At 39.1% G+C, this 26,957-nt stretch overlaps 1 protein-coding gene across 1 annotated transcript in view; it reads right to left on the reverse strand.

The window, feature by feature from the left end:
* The window catches only part of LOC147034853 (extracellular calcium-sensing receptor-like), a 44,168-nt gene extending 30,981 nt beyond the window's left edge, over positions 1–13,187 (reverse strand). The window contains exons 1-5 of the mRNA XM_085857756.1: positions 11,995–13,187; positions 11,598–11,847; positions 9,467–9,749; positions 9,093–9,366; positions 4,800–5,683 (exon numbers count right to left, since the gene is read on the reverse strand). Coding sequence (XP_085713882.1) covers positions 4,800–5,683; positions 9,093–9,366; positions 9,467–9,749; positions 11,598–11,847; positions 11,995–12,073 — 1,770 coding nt within the window. The 5' untranslated portion in view covers positions 12,074–13,187. The remainder of the gene's footprint in view (positions 1–4,799; positions 5,684–9,092; positions 9,367–9,466; positions 9,750–11,597; positions 11,848–11,994) is intronic.
* Between the last annotated feature and the right edge of the window lie 13,770 nt (positions 13,188–26,957).

Genomic DNA, 26,957 nt, shown 5'->3' on the forward strand with positions numbered 1-26,957 from the left:
AAAAGCTTCACAAGAGTTTGTAAAACGATTAGAAAAGGATTGTACAAGACTCACTAAATTAATGAAAGAAACAAATGAACCGATGAAATTAACCAAAGAAGAAAAATTAGAATTTAGAAAGAACAATATCTGTCATATTTGTGAGATGGAAATTAAGGAGTCTAAAGTTGGGGATCATTGTCATCTTACTGGTAAATATAGAGGTCCCGCTCATTCCTGTTGTAATCTTAATTATAAATTACCTTCTTTTATTCCAGTCTTTCTTCACAACAGCGCCAACTATGATACACATCTATTTATAAATGAACTTTCAAAAACACCAGGGAATATTTCTGCCATAACAAACACAAGTCAAAAGTATATTTCATTTACAAAAATGATATTCACAAAACCTTTAACTCGTATTAGGTTTCTAGATTCTTACAAGTTTATGGGAACACCACTAGCCTACCTCGCATCAAATCTAAGCTCCACGGGCTCTTTTCCAAATCTTAATTCATTCTTTCCAAAAGAGGAAATTCTAACTAAAGAGGAAATTCAGATTAAAGAGAGAATTCAAAGTAAAGAGGAAATTCTAATTAATAAGGAAATTAATGAAGAAATTCTAACTTAAGATGAAATTCTAATTATTAAGAAAATTCGAACAATGAATGAAATTCTAACTAAAGAGGAAATTCTGATTAAAGATGAAATTCTGATTAAAGAAGGAATTCTTACGAGAGAGGAAATTCAAACAAGGAATGAAATTCAAAGTAAAGAGAAAATTCTTACAAGTAAGGGAATTTATCCTTATGATTATATGGATTCATTTATGAGATTTAAAGAAACACAACTTCCATCAAAAGAAGGTTTCTATAATAACCTTTATGAAGAAGAGATAAGTGATAAGGAATATAAACACGCACAAGAAATATGGAAAATATTTAAGATAAAGAACCTTGGAGAATATCATGATTTATATCTAAAAACAGATGTTTTATTGTTAGCTGATGTGTTTGAAGCTTTTAGATCACTCTGTCATAATAAAAATTGTTCTGGATTAGATCCTGCCCACTATTTCACAGCTCCTGGTTTAGCTTGGAGTGCAATGTTGAAAATGACAAAACAAGATATAGATTTAATCAGTGATGTTGATATGCTTTTGATGATTGAGAAGTCCAAGAGAGGTGGAATATCACAAGTATGTTCAAAAAGATATGCTAAAGCAAATAATAAATATCTTCGAAATTATGATAGTGAAAAAGATAGTAATTATTTGATGTATTTTGATGCTAATAATTTGTATGGATGGGCAATGTCTCAATCTCTGCCTTATGGTAAATTAGAGTGGGTGGAAGAAAAGGATTATGAAAAGGCTTTGATGAATATTGTTATTTCTTCTCAAGAGGAATTGAATGAGGAAGAAGAAGGTTATTATTTTGAAGTTGATTTGAGGTGCCCGAGTGATCTTCATAATAAGCATAAAGATCTTCCTTTTGCATGTGAGAAAGAAACCCCAAAGAAAGAATGGTTAAGTGATTATCATAAAAGTTTTAATATTAAAGGTAAATCAACAGAAAAGTTATTAACAACATTCTATGATAAAGAGGGATATGTTTTGCATCAGAGAAGCTTAAAACAGTTTTTGAGAGAAGGATTGAGAGTAGCTAAAATTCATAGAGTTTTAAAATTTAAACAAAGTCCTTGGGTGAAAAAGTATATTCAATTCAATACAGATATGAGCGCAAATACAAAAGTAAAATTTGAAGGGGACTTTTATAAATTAATGAATAATGCTGTATTTGGAAAGACTATGGAAAATGTTAGAAACAGGCAAAACATTAGATTCGCAACATCTTGGAAAGAAGCTTCGAGATTGATAAATAAACCAAATTTTGAGAGAGAAGAGGTTTTTTCAGAGAACTTTTCTGCAATTCATATGAAAAAGGAAAGTATTGTAATGGATAAACCAATTTATATTGGAACAGCAGTTCTTGATTTATCAAAGATATTGATGTATGATTATTTGTATAATGACTTAAAGAAAGAGTATGGTGAAAATGTTTCATTGTTGTATATGGACACTGATAGTTTTATCCTAGATATAAAAACTGATGATGTTTATGAAGATATGAAGAAAAATATTAGAGTATATGATACAAGTAATTTCAGCAAGAAGAGTGAGTTATTTTCCAAAAAGAATGAAAAGGTTATTGGTAAGTTTAAGGATGAGTTGGGTGGAAAAGTAATGAGTGAGTTTATTGGATTGAGAGCAAAGGCATATGCTTATAAGTATGGTGATCAGATTGATAAGAGGTTAAAGGGAATAAAGAAATATGTAATAAAGAAATCAATAACTTTTAGAAATTATTATAATTGTTTGATGAATATAGGAAAATGAATACAATAAGAAGTTATAAACATAACATATATAGTGAAGAAGTAAATAAAAAGGCATTAGGAGCCTTTGTTGATAAGAGATATATTTTAGATAATGGAATAGATTGTGTTCCATATGGATATTGTATGATAGAGTGAATAGAATAGATTGTGTTTTAACGATGGGAAGATGGGTTAGGGTTTTTTAAGGGCTACCGCCGCGTTTTTTCGCAATATATAAATGATTAAACCAAGTATTAATCAAACTAAAGAGTGGAGAAAATCTCAGTCTTGGTATATAAATGGAAAACATAATGAATGTGAAAAATATCAAATAAGTCTTATTGAAAAAATAACTAAAACAAAGGTAAATAAAACAAATAAGCGAATCAATTTAAAAAGTAGTAAGTTAGAGGATGTAAAGAAAAAAATGAATATCCTTGAATGGACTGAAAACTTTGATGGTTATCAATTGAACAATGAAAAAACAATTTACTATAATCTCAAAATGATATGTCGCTCAGGAGGTGGTCAAACAAGAGCATTAAGAGAAGTTTATCATTTCGTAATAGCACAAAAGGGGTATCTTAAAAAATATAAAGATTCAAATGTTTTGTTTTTCAATAATTTAGATGGGGATTATTGTGCAAAGAAAATTAAACTATTGAAGGAATTTGAGAATGAACAAATCTTTATAGGTTCAATGAGTGAGCTAAACAATATGCATCGGTTATTTGATAAAGAGTGTCCCGGGGCTTAGACGTTTCAGATATTTCTTTAGAATCACCTTTAACAAATCTTTATCTTGTTGTATGGGTTATTTGAATAGAGAGCCCCCAGCTTAAAAGCGGAGACAAATAAATATACCTTGGGATAAAAAGGGGGTTTATTTTTAGGGAAAAAAAAAGGGAATCGCTGAAAATCCTCCATTCATTTACATAGGGAAAAGTGAGCCAGAATCAGTATATTCACCCTACTCACATACCTTCCCCAGGCTGAATAGTTTACATTTTGTATGCCACTGATCCGGACCTCAACCAAAATGGAATTGGCTTGTTCTTGCAACATAACCAACTCATCCGCCTAGTTTTGTCATAACTCATCCACAACTTTTTGAGATATCCTGCTGTACATAGTTTTTGGCCCCATCTCTCAATGGTGAAAAATCACTTAAAAAATTCTCATATTCGGATCTGGATTTGAATCTTCACTAAAATTGAATCAATTCTTCCTTGTCAACCACACACAAAATAAAATAATTCAGAACGATTGCTCGAAAACTGAGGTTAAAAATCGTGTGACAAACAGACAGACACACACAAACAGATGAAACACCACTCAGAGTGACACTTGTAAAAATGGGACGACACTCGGTGCGGATCTTGAGGGCTCTAATATTCTAAAGGGTTTCGGGGTCTTCACAGTGTAAAGGGGATTATGGTGTTTTACAGAGCCTTAATTATATTAACGGGTCTAAAGAGTTTAAGGGGTCTGACCCAATCCAACGATTCATCCTTATTACACACAAAACCTGTCCACAAAGTTTCGTCCGAATCCATCCACAACACAACTTTTCTGGAATCCTTCCAAAACGTCCAGTTCTGGATTCAGATCTTCACCAAAATTGAATCAATTCATCCTGGTGGAATACCCAACCTGTCCACCAAGTTTCATCAGAATCCATCAATTGCCTTTTCAGATATTGTGCGACACACATATAGTTTTTGGCACAATCTCAAAATGGTGAAGAATCACTTGAAATATTTTCCGATCCGACCAAAATCGAATCAACTAGTCGGTGTCACACACACAACATTTTCACGAAGTTTCATCCAAATCTGTCCACAATGTTTTGAGATATCATGTAATATCGTGTTTAGCCACGTCTCTCAGTGGTGAAGAATCAGTTATAATTTAATAATTATCGTATCCAGATCTCGATTCGGATCTTCACCAAAATTGAATTAATTCGTGAAAATCAAAAATCCAACCTTTCCACCAAGATATTTGTGAATTCATGCATAACCTTTTGGGTTATTGTGCTATATATCGTTTCTAGCTCCCATCTCTCAATGATGAAGAATCACTTTAAAAATTCTCAGATCCGGATCCGGACTCGGATCTTTAGCAAAATTAAGCATTGCTGCCCTTTGCGGGTCACCGACATACACAAAAAATTTGAGAATGATTTTTGAAAACTGTAGCCAAAAATCGTGTGACAAACAAACAGACAGACAGACAAATGCTACAGACCAACATACTTGTCACAAAAAAATTTTCGCCAAGTAACAAACAGACAGATACAGGTAAAAACAACCTCCTTCCACCTTCAGTGGTAGATGTAATAAATGCCCAATTCACATATTTATTCAAAACTCTAAAGAACAGAAGCAGTTTTAACCAAAGCAATGGCTCTTGAAATATAGATTTTCATTTCCTACCTGCCAAGGATTAAAATCATTCATTCTTGCACAAGATGAATTTATAAACGGGCCGTGGCCGGGAACACAAGCTTGCATGTCTTTCAGTCCGTGAGCAACAGCATAAACAGCCAAATATGAATTGTATGAATATCGAAGCTGTGACATGTCTGTGAGAGGGGTTTTAACATTCTCCAGTCGTTCAGATCCTGAACATGGCTTTAAGGAATTCACATTTGGATTCAAAGAGCAATTAAAAGTTTTCTCCCAAAATTCATTGACAAAAGGGTTTGACAGTTTTTTAGTCATGAATGTGATTGGAGAAACATTTTCATTTCTTTGTCTGGTTTCATCAGACAATGTTTCACTTGAACGTGAATTCAAACCAATGCCAGTGGAAAAGACTGTTTCACGACATCTGGAATGAGTGCTATTTTGAACAGACTTCAGATTACGAAGTGGATTTAATTGTTTTGGTAATGTGGATTTTGTTAACTGAGTTTTATCAATAGTTTGAAACACTGTGTTGTCATCTTCACATTTGTTATTAATTTTTTGCTTTTGTATTTTTGTGAATGTCCCTTGAATATCGTTGATTTGTTTATGTTCTTCTGTCACCATACTTTTGAAGAGTTCATCATAAATATGTGTATTACCAACAAAGCTGAAAAGAAAATCTTGGAGACCTGGAATATGACCACTTCTTACCCCAAATCCAAGAGAACCATCATATATGTGTGCATATTTTAGAGTTCTCAACAAAGGAGATCCAATGAACACATCACCTGAAAGCAATATTTTTCCAGTAATATTGTGCCTTAAAAAGCTTTCAGAAATAGGGAAAAAATCTTTGTCGTGTAGATATAAGATAAATGTTTTAGCGCTTGAACTTGAAAAAGCATTTCCTTCATTAAAAAAAAGAAACAGAGTTCATTAAGAGTTGAACATATGTTCATACAGTTTTCACCGAAATGCACAGATCCCTAAAAAGGCCACCTTTCTGAAGGTGCTGATTTGAATGTGTTCGATCAGCTTTTTTTTATCAAAAAAATAGATTTGTTAAATAGGTGTAAACCAATTTTGAATCTTTTTCAAAGTCTCGACTCATGGAAGAGCAAAGTGAGAGAATATAAGACAGTTTAATTTTGTCAGTGGAGGAGTGGAACACTAACCGAACACAAAACAATCAGGTGGATGAAAGAATGCGAAAAGACACCAATTTCATATATATATATATATATATATATATATATATATATATATATATATATATATATATGTATATACACACACACATTGTTAAAAAAACAAAAATACTTTCATGAAGACGTGGGCTTAAGCCCTGCTGAAGAGGATGCCAATCCCCTCCCTACTTCAAGCCTTCTTCAGATTCATTGAAAATGACACCAATTAAAACAATCTCACCAACAAAACTTTACTCCTTGGAGACAATGTCCCTGCCCATCTTGCACAGATGCAAGACTGGTGCAATAATCCAATACATTTTGACACCGCTCAAACCACCCTCCATGCAGAAAATAATCTCGTCGTCCTGGCACACAGACACAGTCATCCAAGCCTGAGGATATGACCGGCATATGACAGGAAGCTGTGGCTTGAGGTATCTCTTTAGTGCTCGTGGGTTTTCCGAGTCATACAGTCGGAGCTTCATTTGTTGAAAACTTTTAGCAATCAAATGCACAGCAGATGCAGCGATTCCATGTATATTTGCAACTTGCGTTGTTCTTTCACCACGCGAATGGCTTTTCATCATGTCTAACCGCACCGCGAAAGTTATACTCCTTCACTGCTTCTTGATACGAGGTGTGCTTGGTGGAGTACTCACGGTTCTCTTCGCACTCGTTATGCACAATGTGGGGTTTAACAGCTAAACTTCTCAGCTCGGTTTATAAAGAAATAAACGATGCAAATTGCATACGTACCCTTTACACAATGCCCATTCTCGTTCGTGGACTGATCATCCTCCACCAAGAAACCCGTCACCAATGGTGTGTTGCGGATGGATACTGCACATGTTCAGTAGAGTGAAACCCATCTCTGTTACTTTGCCATAAGTAACTTGCGCACGCGGTTTCAACATTTTTCTGATGATAGTTTTAATATTTTCTTTTAATATTTTCAATATTTTTCTTTTCTCATTTTGCAAAAACCTAATATTTTGAATTGAGAATCTAAAAAATTAAAAAATGACCTCAGACAAATTTCTTATGACACAGGTTTGATGTCTGCTGGAGAGAATACCACATTCTTATTTGAACACTGCAGAACTTAACAGACAGCTATCTTTATTACTGAAGCTGATTTTCATAAGGCCTCTGACACCGATGCTCAAAATACTTTTAACTATGGCTTTGCTAATTGTAAAATGAAGGGAAAATGTATAAGGAGTGCATTGCGATTGTCAATATGACAGCTCTGAAGCATCTTTGGCTTCTCAAAGCAGTGAGAATCAAAATAGAGCTTTGAGATTTTTCATCAGAATGAAATTGTGGGTGGCTCGAGTCAAGCCCGGTGTCCAACCAAATGGTGGGGAAGGATTGTTACAGAAATACACACACACACACACACACACACACACACACACACACACACACACACACACACACACACACACACACACACACACACAAACACACACACATTATTATATAAGATACCATATATGATGTGACGAAAACAACCTCTATATCACAAAACTTTAAAATATAGTCCAGCAAGGTAAAAGATAGCCCCGTCAGGTACTGATGTTTATTTCCCGAACAAGGAAGGTGAAGATGAGGTATAAGGGGGAAAGGGCCATGGCCACACTTCCTGAAGTGGTACAGTGATGGGGAGTACAAATTAAGATTACAGCATGGTCCTTTTGTATCATGAACAGTTTGGTCTGAATGTGGCTGTCGGTTTCTGAGAATATTTGAAAATAAATTACCTGAATTTGGTGTGAAACCCCCTTTTCATCCTCTTATAGGGGTGGATCCAGATGGGGAGCACAACCCCATGAGACCTCACTGTTATGAAGTCTTGTACCAAATTTGGTCCATATCGGTCTTGTAGTTGTGGAGCATAAGATGTTTTATTGAAGATTAGTGATTCAGGGAGGGGGCCCATGGTCCCCTTTGTAGGAAAGATTCACCATGGGGAGCACAACTTAAAGTTATGGCACGGTCACGATGCCGCTTGGCCAGTTTGGTCTGGATCGAGTTGATGGCTCCTGAGAAGAAGATTTTTGAATGAAATACAGACATTTGGGCAAAGCTCTCCTTTTACCCCCTTTAAATGTGTGGATCCGGATTAGGAGCAAAACCCTATGAGTCCTTACTGTCCTGATGCATTCTACTAAAATTGGTCCATATCACTCATGTAGTTGTGGAGAAGATGTTTTAGTCTAAATGGGGGATTCACGGAGGGGTGTGTGGCCCCATTTCTGGGGAGATACAGCCATGAGGAGTACAACTTAAGCTTCGTGCATTGTCCAGATGCCTTAATGCAGCTTTGGTCTGGATCTGTCTTGTGGTTTCTGAAAAGAACGTTTTTAAATAAAATAACATATTTGGGACAAACCCCCCCGTTCTCCCCCTTTATAGGGGATGAATCGGGATGGGAAGCACAACCCCATGAGACTTTGCTGTCCAGATGCATCGTCGCCAATTTGGTCCATATCGGTGGAGTAATTTGTGAGGAGAAGATGTTTTAGTGAACTGTTAACAGAGGTATGTACCATCCGAGTTTTGTGAGATGCCAAACAGTTTGCAGAAAGCATCATGAAATACATATGTATGTACATATGTTCAGATCGCCGGACAGCGGAACCCACTCTCTGAGCTTAATTCAGAGAAATAACCAAAGAATGGTTGCAGTGTCTTAAAAATAATTTTCAGGTTTGCATTGTGCCCCAGAAAACATATCACTTTGTGGAAATATCAGCATTTTATATCGCTCACCTCAGGTGGTCTGAGATGGGCACTCACACGCTGAGGATAGGAGTGTCAATGCGAGTTCCTTATGATGAACCTGTTGTATAGCATATGATCTTTACCACAAATCGACTTCATGATACTTCCTGCTTTCAAGATTATTCCATGATCTGAATGAAGTTGAAGTGCAGTTTTATGATTCAAAACCTTTACATTTTAGGGAATTGGGGAAATTCAAGCAATAAGTTGCAATATTTTTCTTACAAATGCATGATAGAATCATACAAATAACTTCAAAAAATTTTACTTCATCGAATTGGCTTATCCGTTTCAGGAAAATAAAAAATATCCTGTGATAAATTTGAACATTTTTGCTCACCTATTTCATCAAGCCGATCTTCAGTGTAATGTTTCTCCAAAATCTCCCGGAAAGCAAAGCAAACACCAGCTTGCTCAGACAAGACTTGAAACTGTGCTTCTGCACTCCGACCAAATTCATCATCTATGGCAAGTGTACCGACATATTCCCAACCAAAATAGCCCACTACACGCGCCATGGCAGTGACTTGATGAAGATCACTTGGCATTGTGCGAATGAGGAAGGGAAATCGTTTCTTATCACTCAGACACTTGCAAGCAGCACCATAAGTAACCTGGAATGGAATTTCTTACAATCATATTACAAAAGTAGTTGCTCAAGAGATGTTTTCTATTAAACAAAAAAATGTCAACCAAAAATTTATTTCATTTTACCAGTGGAAGAGCAAACACTTCGTGAAGCTCACTCAAAAATTTTGCCACTTCTGATGTATTCGGACCAATAATAACATTAAGTTTGCACAAATCCTGGGATTTCCTCCTTGAAAAAATGTTTCCAACAAATTTTAAAGATCCCTCCAATGCCTTGGGAATGGCAAAACATGAATCATATATGATGTAACCAAGTGTGATATTTGGAAGAATATAACCATTCTGATTGATCTCGTGAATGGCATAAACCATAATCAAGGCCCAACGTAAAGTCCTTCCAAGTATTCTGAAAAATTGGAAAGTATAAAAGTCATTTTCTTTTATATACAATGTCAATGCTCTTAAAAGAGCATACACACAAAATGTATAACAAGGGGAGCAGGAGACAGGAGGGGTGGGAAAGAGAAGCACAAAACAGTGGGGAACAGAGACAGGAGAACTGTGGAAGGGAGAGGGATGGGGTGGGGTACAAGGGGTAAACAAGATGGACACTACAGGGACTTTCAGGAAAGAAAGCAGGGAATTTGAAGGAGGAGGGTTTGGGGTGGATTAACGTAGGTCGAAAAGATCATGGCTTTTGGTGAGGGAAGGAAAGAGATGGTGGTGAACAACTGTTTTGAAGACCTGGAGGGAAGAGTGGGATTTAAGAGAGTGTGGGAGTTTGTTCCAAAGGCAGGGGTTTGAATCTCGACCAAGAGATAAGCTTTCATCCTATTGTTTCATACACATGGTAAGGCATCAAGACAAGTACTATTGTTTAACTCTCGACCAAGAGATAAGCTTTCATCCTGTTGTTTCATGTACACGGTAAGGCATCAAGATTAATGCGATGCATCAGATGGCCATTAAGCCACTGGACTCATCTGAAGGCATTGGATGTTAGTTGACGTTAGAGATCCAATGATTTTAGTTCTGCTTCAAAATTGAAGGTCATATGGTTCTGGTTCAAGATGCCAGGGTGAGTCAATTTTATTAAATCAATATTTAAATTTGGTAACTTCACTTCACAAATTGATTTGGACCAAACTTACTGCAAATGAGAATAATGGAACAGATTTTCAATCACAATATTATTCAGTGCAATTTAACCAAATTACGTGATGGGGAGGTATTTGACTCAACAATTTTGGAGGAATTGTATGGTCGGAGAACCAGAAAATTCACCTGTTGTGAAAAATATGAACTTGCAATTCATCAACCAACATTGAAATTTCCTTTACACAGAACAACTCCTCAGGAAATAAATTATTTAAGTGTTTTCTTCTTTCTAGTTTTTTTACAACATTGGAAAGCAATTGTGATGAAGCTTCATTTAAGAAAGTATATAAAATAAAATAAACAAACAAAGTCAAAATTTCACTTTGACATGTATTACAGAGATTAGAAAATTTATGATTGTGCAAGACCCACCCACCCTCCTTCCCAACTCCCCCCCCCACACACACACACACACACACACACACACACACACACACACACACACACACAGACACTCACACACACACACACACACACACACACACACACACACACACACACACACACACACACACACACACACACACCACTTCAGAATTGCTTTAAAGAAAATTTACTCCAATATTGAACCAGTTAATTTTACCGTTGATCTGCATTTAGACTTAATGAAGTCGATCGTGTGTTTACATTTATTACCATGTCAAACAGGATTTCTATTCTTACCCCTGATCATTTGACCAATCTTGACCCCAATGACCATTAATTTGGCATCCAAAAGTGTACGATTATTACAATCACTCATATTAGAATCCATGCCTGCCAATAAATGCAGAATTGGGGATAGTTTAAAAGGAATGTGAAATTTTCAATTGAGAATAGGAAGAGAAGGTTTTTTGAGTGTGGAGATAATAAAGGGTAGTTGTATGAGAAAAGAGTGAAAAGCTTGGGAAGAGACAAAAGTAATGGGAGGAAAATGAAAGTGCGTACATCACAAATAAATGGATTCAAAGGATATGTATATATATATATATATATATATATATATATATATATATATATATATATATATATATATATATATATATATATATATATTTATATACACACACACACACACACACATGTTTTTTGTTGGAAGTGAAACTGTGGAACTTACGTATTGCATGTTTGTAAGGCTGGTGGTTGTTTCCTCAATAAATGATGAGCAGCAGTAAAAATGTGCATTGGATAAATACCGCCAAGCACAATATCTCCATCAAGAGATATTGTTTTTATCTCATTTGCCTTTTCAGTTTGACAAAAAGCTTCACAGAACCAATGCAAAGTGGAAAGGCTGAGCAAAAACATTACAGTGGTTTTGGTAAAGCTTGCTTGAAAAAAAAAATGTTCATTTCTCCAACACAACTCTGCAAAATTTTTACAGACATGACAATTTTTAATGTTGTTAAAAGTTTTAATTTCAGAGATCATTTCATACAAAGATGTACAAACCATCCAAATATGGTAAAACATACAAACAAACCTTCCAAATATTGCAAAACAGAGAAACAAACCTTCCAAATGATGAACCATTTTCTGAGTTCCAAAGCAAAGTTGCACTGAATGAAGATTTTCTGTGTTAAGCCCCATCATTCAATGATGCACTTTTAACTGCTCTGTCTCTGCTGTAATTTAAATCTGTAATTTGTCTTCTTGAGGCACAAAGGAGTGATTATGTTACAACATCTTGAATTATTTGACCAGGAATAATGAGCACTCACAAATATTTAATGAAGTTCGATGTTAAAGTAGTTTATCTCTGTGACATTATTTCATAAATACAGCATTATTTTCTTCAATTATATTCCCATAACAGATCAATAAAAAAGACATAAAATTTGCTTTCATTGTCAGTTGTATGGAAATGAGAGTTCTGGGACAACTCAATTTAACATAAAATCAATGAGGAACAGGGAAAAACTATTTGACCATCCTCCAAAAAAATTATGGATTTAGACAACTTAAACCAGGGGGAGAGCATATTGTACATGGACATGTATGTGACCTGAGGATCAGTTATTTAATTAGTCTTTGTGGAGCTTGTCCTTGGTCCCTTGTTGAAGGGCTGTTTGGGGGGGGGGGAGTAGGGGGGATGCTTTGGCTGGGCTGTATTTTCCCAATGTAATGTCCCCCCTTCACCTCTATTTCTCTCCATCTTTTCTCCTTCACACCATCATTTGTTCAATCCCTCTGTTACATTCAATCTTTCCTCCTTCACACCATCGGTCCATTACCCCCCCCCCCTTTCAACAAAAATCATTTCAATCTTCCCTCCGTTACTCCATTGGCCTGTTTCAACAGTCCACCAATAATCCCCTTCAACAAAGCGAGTGGGGGGAGCGGCGAGGGCTTTCCCAAGCATTCCCTCAGAATGGCGTGGCATTTTCCACAAGCGACGACATGCCCGCATTGGCATGAGAGATAGAGATAGAGATAGAGAGTTCTCAGGGTAGGAGGGAATACGAAGGACGAGGAGGGTGAATGTCAAAACCTCATCGATGGGGGCCTGAGGAAGAAGAAGTTGAAACAGAGGAGGGCGAGTCACATATCGAGCTCGCATATCTGGTTTGTTGGAGAGAACTAAGCTATTGGTTCTAGGCAGCAGAAGCTGAGGCAGAGGAAGGCAAGTCACATATCCAGCTTGCACATCTGGGATGCCGGAGAGGACTCCCCTTCTGGGTCTGGGCACCGAGGGGACATGGCTGCATGTCCCATCATGCCACATCACCAATACCCATCTTCCCCATCCATTTTCCATTTTGTACCTTTGTGTCTCCTGATGCCCATTTTAATCACGTGCACATTGATTTAGTTGGTCCCCTTCCACCATCTGGCAGGAACGCACACAGTATCTAGATGTTTGTGTTAAACATTTTACTAGGTGGTCGAAAGCTATTCCAATTCCTGACATAGTGGTGAAGACCATAGCCAAATCTTTCATTTCCAGATGGATTGCAGTATTTGTTGCCCCCATCTATTATAACAACTGACAGAGGACAACAGTTTGAGTCCACATTTTTCAAAATGTTGAATGAGTTTACACAGACTCAAGGCTGCGTACATGGATACAGTCTGATACAACTCATCCGACCTCTGCAGCAGAACAAACTCCAGCTACATTGACTCACACCGTTCCTGTGAGCCGACATCACGAACACCGAGTTCAGCCCAATCAACATCTGCATCAATTGCTTTGCCAACGCCAACTCCATCAGATGTGCGGAAAACTCATTCCGGCAGACATGTCCTTTGGCCGAATAAATTTGTGCAGGCATTCAATTCGAGCTGACATCTCCATCATTATCGATTGTCTCTCTTTAATCATTGATCTCGGGGGGAGCTAGTGTAGTGACTCATTAACTTTTCTTTTTTGAACACAAACAATCTTGCTAATATGTGTGGTAAAGCAAATGTGTGAACACCAGCAGCCAATCAGTGGAGTTTTTTTTTTTTCGATTGAGCCAATAGGCGTGGAAGAAGACACTGGAAGGTTCACTTCACTGGAGCTCATCACCACGACACGTTAGAAGCTCATGCGCTTTTCCTTTCAAGCATTTTATTATTCACAATCACTCAGCACATCAATATGTAATGGTGACATTTTTCTACATCATCAAGGCAATTGAGTGAAGTGGATTTTGTTTGTTTGATGAACAACCACAATGAAAACGAATGACTCTACTCTCCTGCTTACCTTCGTCAATGCCATTTTAAAGCCACGGTGGCTCGACACCAAGGGACCCTTCTTCTTCACTTACCACTGGAGAGACAACTGAGGATTAATTTGTCAATCAAACTTCATTTACAACATGCCATTGTGTTTTAAATGTGAAAGATTTATTTTGTTCGAGTTTAAACACCATCATCATCACCAGCACACAAATAGGAATTATCACAATAGCTAGTATTTCCAAAAAACTCATTCATTTCACTTTAACCTCACACGACAGTGGTTCTACGCAACCAATTTACCAGCTATCACACACGTTGGTGCTCCAACATTAATTCGGTCTGGCACTCAATTTTTCCATTTGTGTCTTTTCACAATATCGTAGTTGGGAAGTGTGGCTCCATCTGCAAGTCAACACCCAACTCAAAATGCTACATCCCGTGACGCTGAGGTCACCCTCTCAGTTCCTTCTCAGAAGCGAGTCAGCTGTGGTGCCATTTGAATTGAGGGAAGGGATGCAAGGGGAGCATACACCAGAGAGATTAACAAGGTGTCACCAGGTTTCAAGGAAGGAAGAAGGGAGATACATTTGTAAGTTCAATCATGAGGTTGGACAGATGTTTTCTGGCTCTCCTGAGAGTGGAAACAGAATTGTTGCTGGCTTTGTGGAATGATCTGAGATCGATTTCGGTTGGTTTTGCGCTCCAGGAAGAGAAAGCACATTGTTTCAGAGCAACTGCCTAATGACAGGATTCAGTGTAACATGGGTAGAAAGAAGGGAAGGATAAATTAATTCAAGATGGGATGGGTCTGTGCAGAAGAGAGAACAGGTTTCTGCAGAACAATTCCTTGGCTGAGTTGACATCAAGGGTGGTAGATGTAGGACACCAATGCTGAAGTGAGATGCTTGCCTGCAGATCCTGCCAATCTGCCTGAGTGAACAGCCAGACGAGCTGGCACTAAGGCAGCTGTCCAAGAATAGCAAGAGAGATGATGACTCACAAGCATATCATCAGATGAACCAAGTGGAGCAAAAGAAGAGCAAGAGACATTTGCGGGAAGTTTGTCATCACAAAGTCCAGAAGGGAGGATTTGCCATTTGGAGAAATCTGGATTAAGATGGAAGGTTCACACATTGAGTCAGTTCCTTGGAGTCACAGAAGTCCTTTGCTGAGTGTATAGCTAGTGAGAGAAGAACCAACACTCAGTCGATTTGCATGGTGACAATTGAAATTGCCACATACGAAGAAGAGAGAGTTGTGATAGTGGTTTTAAAGCTGGTCCATTTTGTCTGAGAGAGATGGAGATGGAGTCTTCATTGCTTGGAAGATGGAACAACACAGACAAACAAGGGGTCAGAGGAGAGGAGAAGTCGCAGCCAAAGTTACTCCTGGGGTTGAGTTTTGAAATTAGTACAAGGGCAGTGAGAATTTGAGTTGTTTATGTAAAGTGCAACTTTGCTTCCAGGGCAGGACGCAGGCCTATCAAATCGGAGGAGACAATAGCCAGAGATAGACTCTAAGGAGTCAGCGACATCCGATGGGAGGAAGGATTATATTAAACAGATGATGCCCATTTTGTCAACAGTTGCCCAGATTGTGAGATCTGTCAGGTTGGTGTGGAGGCCTTGGATGTTTGAGGATTTGGGGGGGGTGGGGGGGGGGGGTAAAGACAGGGGGGCAGCTGATAGCGGGTGAGACAGGGAAGCCAAGAGAATGTGGCATTTTGCAGAGCTCTGAGGGTGTGGGACAGAGGGGAAGCTGAGAGGGGGGATCTAAGAGGGAGTTGGATGAGGGGGAAGTTGAGGGGTAAACTGGGAGGGGGCAGGACTAATGGCAGGGTTTGAGAGGGGAGGTGTTGAGGGAGTAGGGTGAGTGGGAAGCTTTAAGTGCATGGGGTGGGGGCAAGGATTGAGGTGGTGGGATGGGGGCAAGCTTTGAGGAGTTGCTGAGAGGGGGGATTCAGAGAGTGGATATTAAGTGGATGGATGCTGAAGATTGGGACACATAGAAGGGGTGTGGTTGCAAAGACGCAGGCTTGTATGAGATGTGGGTGAGGTCACTGACACGGAGTGGTTTTGACACTAAAATAACTTCAATGGGATTTGATTGTTCTATGGAGACAACCTCTGCAAAATGGACTTCTCAAGACTCCCAAATTTAACTTTTTGAGATAAAAATCATGGGATGGGTGGAAGGAATTTTTGTTGAAGGCACGGGGAAAGGTCGTGCTGTGGGAAATGGATGAGGAGGGTTGACGGATGACCAAGTGCTTCGGTGAGAGACAGGTTTGCAAAATATTTATTGTGACCAAGAGGAGGAGGAAGAGATTATGATGTTGAAAAACATGTGGAGTATTCAGGACAGGGAAATAAGGAAAGTGGAGCATTTTAATATGTTTGAAAAAGCTAATAAATGAAGATGGAAGAAGCATTTCCTTCAATGAAGACTCCGTTTGGAGGTATAGAAAAAAGGGATAGATAAATGAAGTGGTGCAGAAAGTACAAGTGTTAGGCAGAATGAGATCATATTTTGGAGGGAAAAATAATTGTTTTGGTTGTTTTATTTTTATATTTGAAGCAAGGATAGCAATTTTAAAAAAATTTTATAAAGACGCAGGAGGACAAAATAATGTTGGGAAAAAAATAGAGAAATAGAATGAGAAACAACCTCAAAGCAGAGAATATTTTGCTCCCAGCAATCTGAAGAATAGGCATTGGCTACACAAAGAGAAATTTGATAACCTAACTCAACACGGTACAACTTAACATGCAAAAATTGCATGAAAACACAAACAGCAGCAGAGGAATGTAAGTATAACAGAAAACACGATGGATCTGGTTTGGAAAACTTATCTTTGATTGGGGTGGAAGGAGCAGTTACAGATTCGACCAACATGTTGAGCAACCCCGAACAGGAAGTTGGTAATGACGCATGGAATTACTACAGTATTAAGGCAGGGGTCTTCAGTTGGAGAGTGGTTAATGCATGGAATTGTCTCCCAGAAAAGGCAATTCACTTTTAACCTGCTGTTGTGAGTGCAAAATCTGAAAGTCAAATAGAAAAAAATGCACCTGTGTCCGAAGGAAGCGGTGCAGTTTAAAATAAAATAAAAGTCTGTTTGTGTGCATGGGTACGTGAGCACACGTGGCAAAACTGCAAACACCAACTTGCGACTGGTTATTCCTCCATGGAGGGTTAGAAAGGTTCTTCTTCTTCATTTTTATGGCTGGATAGAAGGAAGGACATCCCAAATATTGAAGGGGTGACACCGCTTTGTAATATTTTTCAGCATTTAAACGAAAGAGTGGCATAATCAAAATGATTAAGCATTATTGCTGTGTTCTGTGTGGCAAATCGGACTCCATAGGAAATTTGAGAAATATCCATGGATGAGAGGTGTTGAGTTCCCACCATTTTTAGCTAATTCAAGCAAGTGGTGACAGTGGATATAACACACACACACACACACACACACACACACACACACACACACACACACACACACACACACACACACACACACACACACACACACACACACACACACTTCTCCTTTTCAGAAGAAATGCAAAAATCTAGTATAATACTCCCCCAACCGCAAAGTTGATTTTAAATTTACATTGTGCTTTCATAAGCCCAGATATGACCTTCTCATCAGTATTCAGAAGCACCCAAAGCAGATGCATTGTCTTCCTCAGGGAAGTTTGTCTGGTACATCTTACCCCCAAGTAAATAGAGCTGGCACAAGCGTTGTGTTTTTCCACCATCGTGAATATGTCCTTTGTCAAATATTTGGTAGCCATGACTTTGTTGGCAATGATCCATGACATAATCTTTCCAGTCGCAGATGTCCATTAAATAATTCATCAAGCCTGCCATAACCACAGGAGGCACTCCCACAAGGTTCAAAGTCAACTTCCTGGCAAGTATCGTCAAGGGATTAGTTAGCATGTACCCATATAATTGGGCATTGCACCAGCCCACATGGTCGGAAGCTTGCAGTATGAGCCACTGCAAGATCTCAGCCCTTTTGGCGAGCTAAGAAAGTTCTCCAACTATTTTGTCATACAGAGGCAAATCCCTTTCTCTCAGGTACTTTTCCAAGTATTTTCGGATTAATTTAGAAGCTACATGAGCCATTTTAGGAAACACTCCTTATCTCGCACACACAATATATGTTAACATGCCCCGATGACTGCTATTGGGAGGGGTTGAGGGCAGGAGAATGAAGCATTCTGCAGCAAATTGCATCATTGTGAAAGTCCCGTAGTGGGAATCAGATCAAATGCAGAAATAATTGTCCTTCAGTGTGAAGGATTATTTATTTATATGAAAGCTTGCAAGCTGCCATTACAATGCTTTACTTGTTTGGCTCGAATATTTTGATTTTTTTAATAAAATGTAACATTTTGGTGCAAATATGCAAATCAACAAACCATAAGAAAAAGCACTTATAGCAAATATCTCTGAAGCAACACTGAGCATGCCCTGTGTGCTACTATAAGCAGGCAGGAATGCCAGGCACACAAGAAAGCAGCAGAGCATGCTGAAGGAGATGAACTTGGCATCTTTGGCAACTGAAGGCAGCTTACGGGCCTTTGTCGCTACAACAAGGCAAACGCAGGCCTGAAGTATGAGGCACGTTAAGGCAGTAGTAGACCAGATTGGAGATGCTCCACCACATTCCAACACAATGACACCGGAATGGCTCTGGGTGTTTGAAATTACGTGATGGGGTCCCACAACGGTCCAAACCAAACAGCAGGAAATGTGTACCCATTCATAAGCCAAAAGATAAATCCAATCATCACAACATTTAGTGTTATCAAAGTCATCGTTATGCACCTTTGACATGTCTAGAAAAAAAACAATTTAAAAAAAATCAATATTTTCGGTTTTGTTGAATATTAAAGGTAAAGTTCTGCATATTCTGAATGGAGTAAGTTATTGGTGATAATAAAAACAAAGCTTTGAAGCTTTACACCTGCCTGCTTACTGTTGACATGAGATTTCAACTGAGACTAGACAGACCAAGTGTGGAAGTGCAGTACCTCCACAACTTCCTGTCTGACGATCTCTCTCATGCACAGTTAAGTTTTGTCAAGAAACGTGTGGAATATTTTTTGACCATGATACATTCGTTCGTTACGTATCCAATCTCAATCTAACTTCACAGGAGGACTTAGCATCACATAATGGAGGATGTAGCTATTGAATTAGCCTCCTCCTTGTCCAAGGCGCAAAAACACCTTGGAGCGCGGGGCAAGTAAAATTAAGTTCATACAACCGAGATGGTTTCATGCTACACCATTGGCCGAAACAACCTAAGTTTGCCAGAAATTGGACGAGATTTGTCCGCAATACCCGCGCATGGATCGGGCCGACAAAATGTTCACTTTTATACTCAGAACATGTTATGAAACAACAGAGATGGCTGGATGTTATGGTTATCTGACACGATTGAGAGAGTGTGCTCTACCCACGATTAAGTGGAAGAAACAACAGTCACTCGAAACTGTAATGCCATCTCTCCCCAGCTACTCTCATATCTACATGGGAGATTGGAGCAGAAAATCAAACACCTGTTGCCATTGTCCGGCAGGTACTACAAGAGCACCTGAAAATAATTATCTATTATCAACACAAATTTATACAAGTCAAATGAACAACAATCTATGTGTTGTGGAGAGAAAACATGTATGTACGGTATATTTCATGCATTTCAATGAGAGGAATTGACCAAGGATGTGAAATTTTTCTGCCCCCCCCTTCCACCATCACTTCCACAACCCCCCTCTCCCCCATCACCATCTTGCACCTCCCTCCACCCTTTTTCCCCCTCCACAATCCACCATCACACGACCACCACCACCATCATACTTCACCCCCCCCCGCCCTCATTTCCACCCTGGGGAAGGACATTGACACCTCACGGACATGACAGTGGGACACGGCCCAGACACAAATGGTGTCTGAGGAAAGTATGAAACAGGACGATCCCATAACATAGAAGACACCTGGTCAGCCTGCAACGGTGAGACAAAGCATTCGTTACCCATTTTGTCCATGGTGTATGTGCTGCTGGACGATGATGGGAATTTCTGCTCGTGTAATTCAGGATATAAGCCGATTTATCAATTAATGCAAAATTCCTCCCTTATAAGCCATTAATTAAAAGGGAAATCAAATACACCCAGACCCCGACATTCGCGGTTCTATCATTTGTGGGTTCTGCGAACTTGCAGTTGATAATTTGCAACATGCTCTGACATTCGCGGGCAATTGCCCGGCGTATTCACGGTTTTCGTGGCGATTTAATTTTTTCCACGAGCCTCGAGCATAACAGTTCGAAAACATCTTCCAATTGCCACACACAAGACAGCTGGATGTACGTACACTACAATACAGTACAATACTGTACGTAAGCAAAAAACATCTTCCACGAGCTGTGAACATGACCTGCTTCCAGTACGTGTATTGCATTTTTGCAGCATAAACAGTTTTGCGGGATGTCTCACCAATGTAACACGTCTTTCCCCGCGAGTTACTTACAGAATGAAAACACGAACAGCATCTATTTATGTATCCAGTCATTACCAGATCGCCACATAGAGACATGACACAATGGAAACATTCAGCACATCTTTGTGTAAATCGGAATTTTGCCATGAACAGCACCATCTAAGCTGTTACATTTTAAAAACTCTCGGCACAATCGGCCTGCAGATAGGAAGATGTCACGTCTTGTGAGTTAAAGAATGGAAACGTTCAGCATATCTATTAGTGTAATTAGCTGCAAGCTTCAGACGGACGAATTACACAATGACGTGTGCATTGAAGAACAAAAACAAACAGGCGCTGCCCGTGCACAGGAGGATGAACAGGAAGGCGTGAGTGACGTCTGAACTTTTTATGGACTGGTTCCATAACTGTTTCGTTCCTCAGGTCGAGAGGTATCTGACAGGAAAGAACCTTTTGTTCAAGATACTCCTGCTGCTTCACAACGCTCCTGGCCACCCCACAGACCTGAACGGCACTCTCCCGAATGTTGAGGTCATGTTCCTGCCAACGAACACCACCTCCCTCATCCATCCGCTCGACCAGGAGGTAGTATCAACTTTCAAGACTTATTACACCCGGTGCACCTCGTCTTCATCATCATCTTCATCTTCATCATTTTGCAAGGTTACGTGTGCTGTGTTTTTTTTCATTAAAAAAAATGAAAAGGTACATCATGATGATGATGCTGATGATGATGATGATGATGATGATGATGATGATGATGATGATGATGATGATGGTTCACGGTACGGTTTGGTATGGTTAAGAGACATTAAAATGCATTCTTTAATGAATTGGAAATGCTAACTGGTGTTGTCATATTTTTTTTATATAAACATTTTAAATGAAACTGTAATCGTGTATTAGTGGTCGAAAATATTTTAAACTTTAAAAACTTTCACCTTTGAACCAGGAACAACCACAAAACGATAATGTAATCCCCTTTGTCCACATTGTACCAATTGCCCGACTTTGGTGGTGTCGCCATTTGTGGGTTTTCCATGAACCAGGAACCGCGGCAAACTGATAACATTATCCGCCTTGTCTCCATTGTAACAATGACAAAACACTCACGGATTTTACCCCCACATTCACAGGTTTTTCGTGGGTCAGGAAATCCCTGGAACCTATTCCTCCATTTCCCATTGAAACAATGCCTCCACGTTCGCGGTTTCAACTTTAGTGGGGTGTTCCCAGAATATATTCCCCGCAAATGTTGGGGTCCTGGTGTACAATCGAGCTGAAATGATCATGTAAGCAGCATTTTCATGCTCTACAACACTTCCGCCTTCTTTCTCTGAATCGCTCCATAAGGCTGAAATGATACAGCAGCATTTCCATTCCAAATTTTGTCTCCAATAGTTTTTTGAAAATCCCACTGATCACTTTCAGCATTCTGAGAACCATCAGAGTTACCAATGACAGTACAATCAGGATCTGAATCCGAGGTTGACATCCACAGTTTCTCTTTGTACAGTCAGCCACCGTTTGGATCGATGTGGCTTCAGGGTGTGACATCACTGGCAAAATCGAAAATCGACATTCTCGGACTCTTTTCGACACTTTGTGATTAGAAAAAAAAAAATCATTTTTTCCCTGACAAATTAGACCATGATTAATGATTTTCAATGCTTTGCAGAAAAAAAGTTTTGCATTTGGATTCACCTTTCACATCCAAAATCCAAACGGTATTGTGCTCATCCCCACTCATTTATTCCTCCCTCCTTCTACTCTCCTCTTGCTCTCTACTTCTGTGAATTGTTGAGTCCCCAAAAAGCACCGAGTCTCCAAGGCATCAAAAAGGTGGTATGCTGCCAGAGAATGTCATTTTCCATTTCTATACTTCTTCCTTCATATTTCCATCAACTATTTCTCTCAATCCCTTGATCCATCCCACTGGTGGAAGAACTCTTTCCATGCTGACACTTTTTCTCTGCAAGAAATTTCAGTGCATTATGCATTGCACCATTCACCCTGTATTGAATCGTGATTTTCGAAAAAAAAAAAAAGCTTTTAAGCAACTTAAGTGTAAGAGTATTGCAATAACCTTGTTCATCTGTCACAAAATATTCACAGGATATATGATATTAACTTGGGATCGCAGCATCACAATGCAAGTACTCAGATGGCAATGCAAGATTGAACCAGCAATTAGATCGTCTGGCATTTTAAAGTTGTTCAATATCAATGATATCAATATCATATTCTTGTGGTTGCCTATATGTTGTAAGTGTCAATAAAGCATGCTGCACAGATGTTGGAAGCCAATGCCTACCTGGAGCATTTTTTCTCATGTTTATGGTCATTGCAATCACACATGTTGTTGCAAAGGAAAGTGTAATACATGTCAAAGGCTCACGGATCTGACAGGTAAGGTGTGTCGGCCGCCCAAAAAATGTCACACTGATGACAAAGCAAGCGACTAAGGAAAGCAACAGCATTCCAATCAATTTCCCCTTTGCAGTCCATATTGGACTCAGCTTTCTGTAACATAAAATGAAGATTCCTGTAACTATTGTTGACATAATTCCCAATGCATTTAGAGAAAGTAGAACAATACCAAGTGGATCTGTAAATGCCAAGTACTCTTCAGGCATTGGAATGCAGTCAGTATGCTGTGCATTAGACCAGAGATTGAGTGAACATCGTTGACAGTCTTGTGCATCTGGAAGGGAATAACAAGTATTAAGAGCAGGAAGCTTATTTACTTGGGTAAATAGTAAGTTTTTGTTTTTGGCTGTAAGTAAAAGGCTGGACAAACGGCATAAGATGGGTTGGCAGAATGACAAGTAGAGTGGCCATTGTCGTCATTGTGTTGTTCACACTCTCTTTCCACCTTGCCATTTTTGGTTTTCAGCCCATTAGCAGAGGCTGGTGGTTGGTGCTGCAGTTTTGGTGCCAGTTGTCATCGTTTGTAGAAATCTAATTCTTTCTTTTTGAGACATTGATTGTTTGGACCCAATATTTAATCTCCTTTCTTATCTGACATGATGTGTTGCAGTGAAATCTGGGAACGTGTGGGGTTTCCTTCGCTGCACAAGAGGGTGTTTTTTTTTTTTTACTGCTGCATTAATCTCACTCTCAATGTATTCTTGCATTAAGAAATCATGTGTTAAAGATGAACACTCCAATAACAGATAAAATAACTGAAATGAAAAGGAAAGACTGCCGTTCAGATTGTTTTGTTTTTCCATTGGTGTGTTTATCCTATATTAATCTGTCCTTTAATATGTTCTTGTTCTGTGTGCCATTGTGTGTAAGGCTTAAGGATATTAATCTGCAGAATCATGTGGCAATCTTTTGGATGGATGTGTTCAGTTGGGGAGTCTGAAAGGGAACATGAACGTTAGATCTCCCAAAAATGGATTGAGACCCTCAATAAAAGACGTGAGATCAGGGCTGCCTCTCTGGACATATATCGAGCTTTTGATACAGTCTGACATCCCGCCTTGCTCTGCAAACTCTCAAAGGCCAACTCCACTCTTGGATTACTGACTTCCTCCACTCTCATAGCCAACGTGTGGCTCTCAATGGAATCCATTATTCTCCTCTCCGTGTCAAAGTTAGAGTGCCGCAAGGCAGTGTATTCGGCCTGATCCTATTCCTAATTTTAAGTAATGATCTCTCTAACTCTCTCAAAAAACCTCTTTATATCTTTGCTGATGACTCCATCCTTTGCAGTAACATGCCTCATCCTTCAACAGACAAGCAGTACCCAATTTCTTCAGACCTTGACCAAATCACAAACTGTTCAACAATTTGGAATACGTCTTTTAACCCAAAGAAATCAATCAATCTCTCTGTCTGTCTGTCTGTCTGTCTGTCTGCCTCTCTGTCTCTTTCTCTCTCGAAGGACGGGACTGCAAACTTCCCATTTATTTTCACAACAACCCTCTCAAAGAAGTTTAGTCACTCCAACTCTTCAGTGTCACTCTCAGCCATGCTCTCAATTTGGCAAGCCATAAAGTTGGCCTCAAAAGCCAGACCGAATGGTATCCTCTATCCTGCAAAGTCCTTTCTGGACACAACTGAACTTCTATCCACCGACAAGGCTTTTATCCATGACTTGATGGAATCTACTCTCCCTTCAGGGCTGGTGCCCCTGCTTCACACCTTGCTCAGCTTGACATGGTGTATAGTAAACCTAGGACTTCAAGGTCAATGGAATCTCTCACGATCGATGAGGCTGTCTATGGGCCTATCACTCAGGTCAGTAGTTTCCCTGTCTTCTGCCACCTCCTTTCTGGTCTTGCACCATCTGCCCTCTCTGTGCTTTCCTCCCCACCTCGGGGGTCTGCATGATGGACGTGATCCATCAGTAACCCCCTCCTAGTGAAAATGCCAAAATCCCAAACCACAGCTTACCTCCAATCATTTGTTCTGGTTGTTCTTCCGCCTTTGAAATCAACTTCCATACTCTCTTCAATCTCATTCTCCCCTCCAGGGCTTCAAGACAGCTGTTAACCACCATCTCAATTCATCCCCCATGCAAAACCATTATCTTTTCCACACCCATTAAACCACCTCCACCCCCCTCCAAAAGTATTGATTCTTTACTCGTCTTGTACACACCTTACATTCTCTCCTACCCCTCATCATCACCTGCATCCCTTGCTTGTCAGTCTGTCTATTTTCTCCCTCTATTTTCTCCTTTTTTCTATTTCCTTGTCCTGATCCATTCTGTGTTTTAGCTCTTCCACAAGCCTTGACTTTGTATAAAAAAACAAGAAGTTGTAAACCTCTTTAATTCTGAGTAACTCATGAATGTTTGTTGCAAATCAACATTAATGTCAACAGGAAAGGATTGCAGATTGAGTTGAAAATCACTTACCACTACTGTTTGAGTAGTACCCATCTTTGCACAAAATGCAATCAAAACAGCAAAAAGGCTCGCCTTTGCGTGATATTTTGCGAGTTCCAGGGTTGCATGGCTCACTGCACACTGAACGTGGTACCTAAATGCAATGAGAGAAACAATCATTGTGGCACTAAGACTGACATCATTGAGAAATAGGTTCAACTTTCCAAGCATTTCGACACTTTTGGAAATACAATTTCCACAGCTATGGGATGTTTCAAGCCATTTTCAAATGCGACTACGTATTCAAAATACAATGCTACCGTCTTCGCAATTCCTTTCAAATCACTTTCTGATTCCGTTTTTTTTTTTTTTTTGTACCTGCTGATTTATGCAGCAATCTAAAGCTCAAAGAGGAACTTATGCAGATTTTTAAAACAATTTTTTTTTCGAAAGCATCAGTGTACATTATATGAAGAAAAAATATGGAGTGGTTTGATGGTGGAATTGGTAATATTGTTTCACCTGTGGGTAATACACTTATGTCTGAAGAGAAACCTCACCAAGCCAGCTTTTCAGTACCATAAAGTCTGTTTGCCTATATAAATGTCACAATGGTGCCCCAACGATCTTAGCAGATTGTGGGGCCACCATCAAGAGCACAACGATAAAATGCAATGGACAACAAACAACAAAAGGAACTTCAACCTCAGCTATGTGCTAACATGCCAGACAGACCGCACAATATGATGCTCGTGTTTCAACTGTTATACCAGTTTTATTTAAATGGTGATGAAACATATATTCAAATCCAGTAACAACATACGTTTTTTCTTGTTGATTACATCAAAATGTATTAAGTTCGGCTATATTTTTTTTCATACATTTCAAATTCCATCATCATTAATTTCAAGCTTTACAAATGTCACAACCCATCTGAAGAATCTCTGAAAGAAAGACTGTGTGCCGGAACCAATTTTGTGCATTTTGGTAAATTTTAGAAATCCAACAATTATTGAATGGGAGAGAAACAGCGTTTGAGAGAAATGTTGATCACAATGGATGTATTGTTTTCATTATGAGGTGTTTCATCTTTGATTTACAAGAGATCTCAGTGCTCCGCAGCAAAACAGTCGGAACCCTCATGGGGTGTTCATGAGCTTTTGTGGGTTCTATTTCGGGAGAGGAAAGGATTTTGTTGCTAAGACATTGAGCACCATCTGGCAAAGCTATTCAAAATGGGAATTACTTCCAACTCCATCGAGACCTGTATAACTTGATATGTGATGCACTGCACCCACACCATGGAGAAAATTTATTTGAACTCTTGCGCACTTCTCTGAAACTGCAGGAATCTCCTAAACCACAATAACCATCATCTCTCAAAATACAGTTAGTCGAAATTTACACTGAATATCTGGTATGAATGAGAATATATACACAAAG

This window comes from Eptatretus burgeri, chromosome 1, assembly GCF_056783735.1.
Source record: "Eptatretus burgeri isolate ZD-2024b chromosome 1, Ebu_testis_v1, whole genome shotgun sequence".
NCBI classification, from domain to species: domain Eukaryota; kingdom Metazoa; phylum Chordata; class Myxini; order Myxiniformes; family Myxinidae; genus Eptatretus; species Eptatretus burgeri.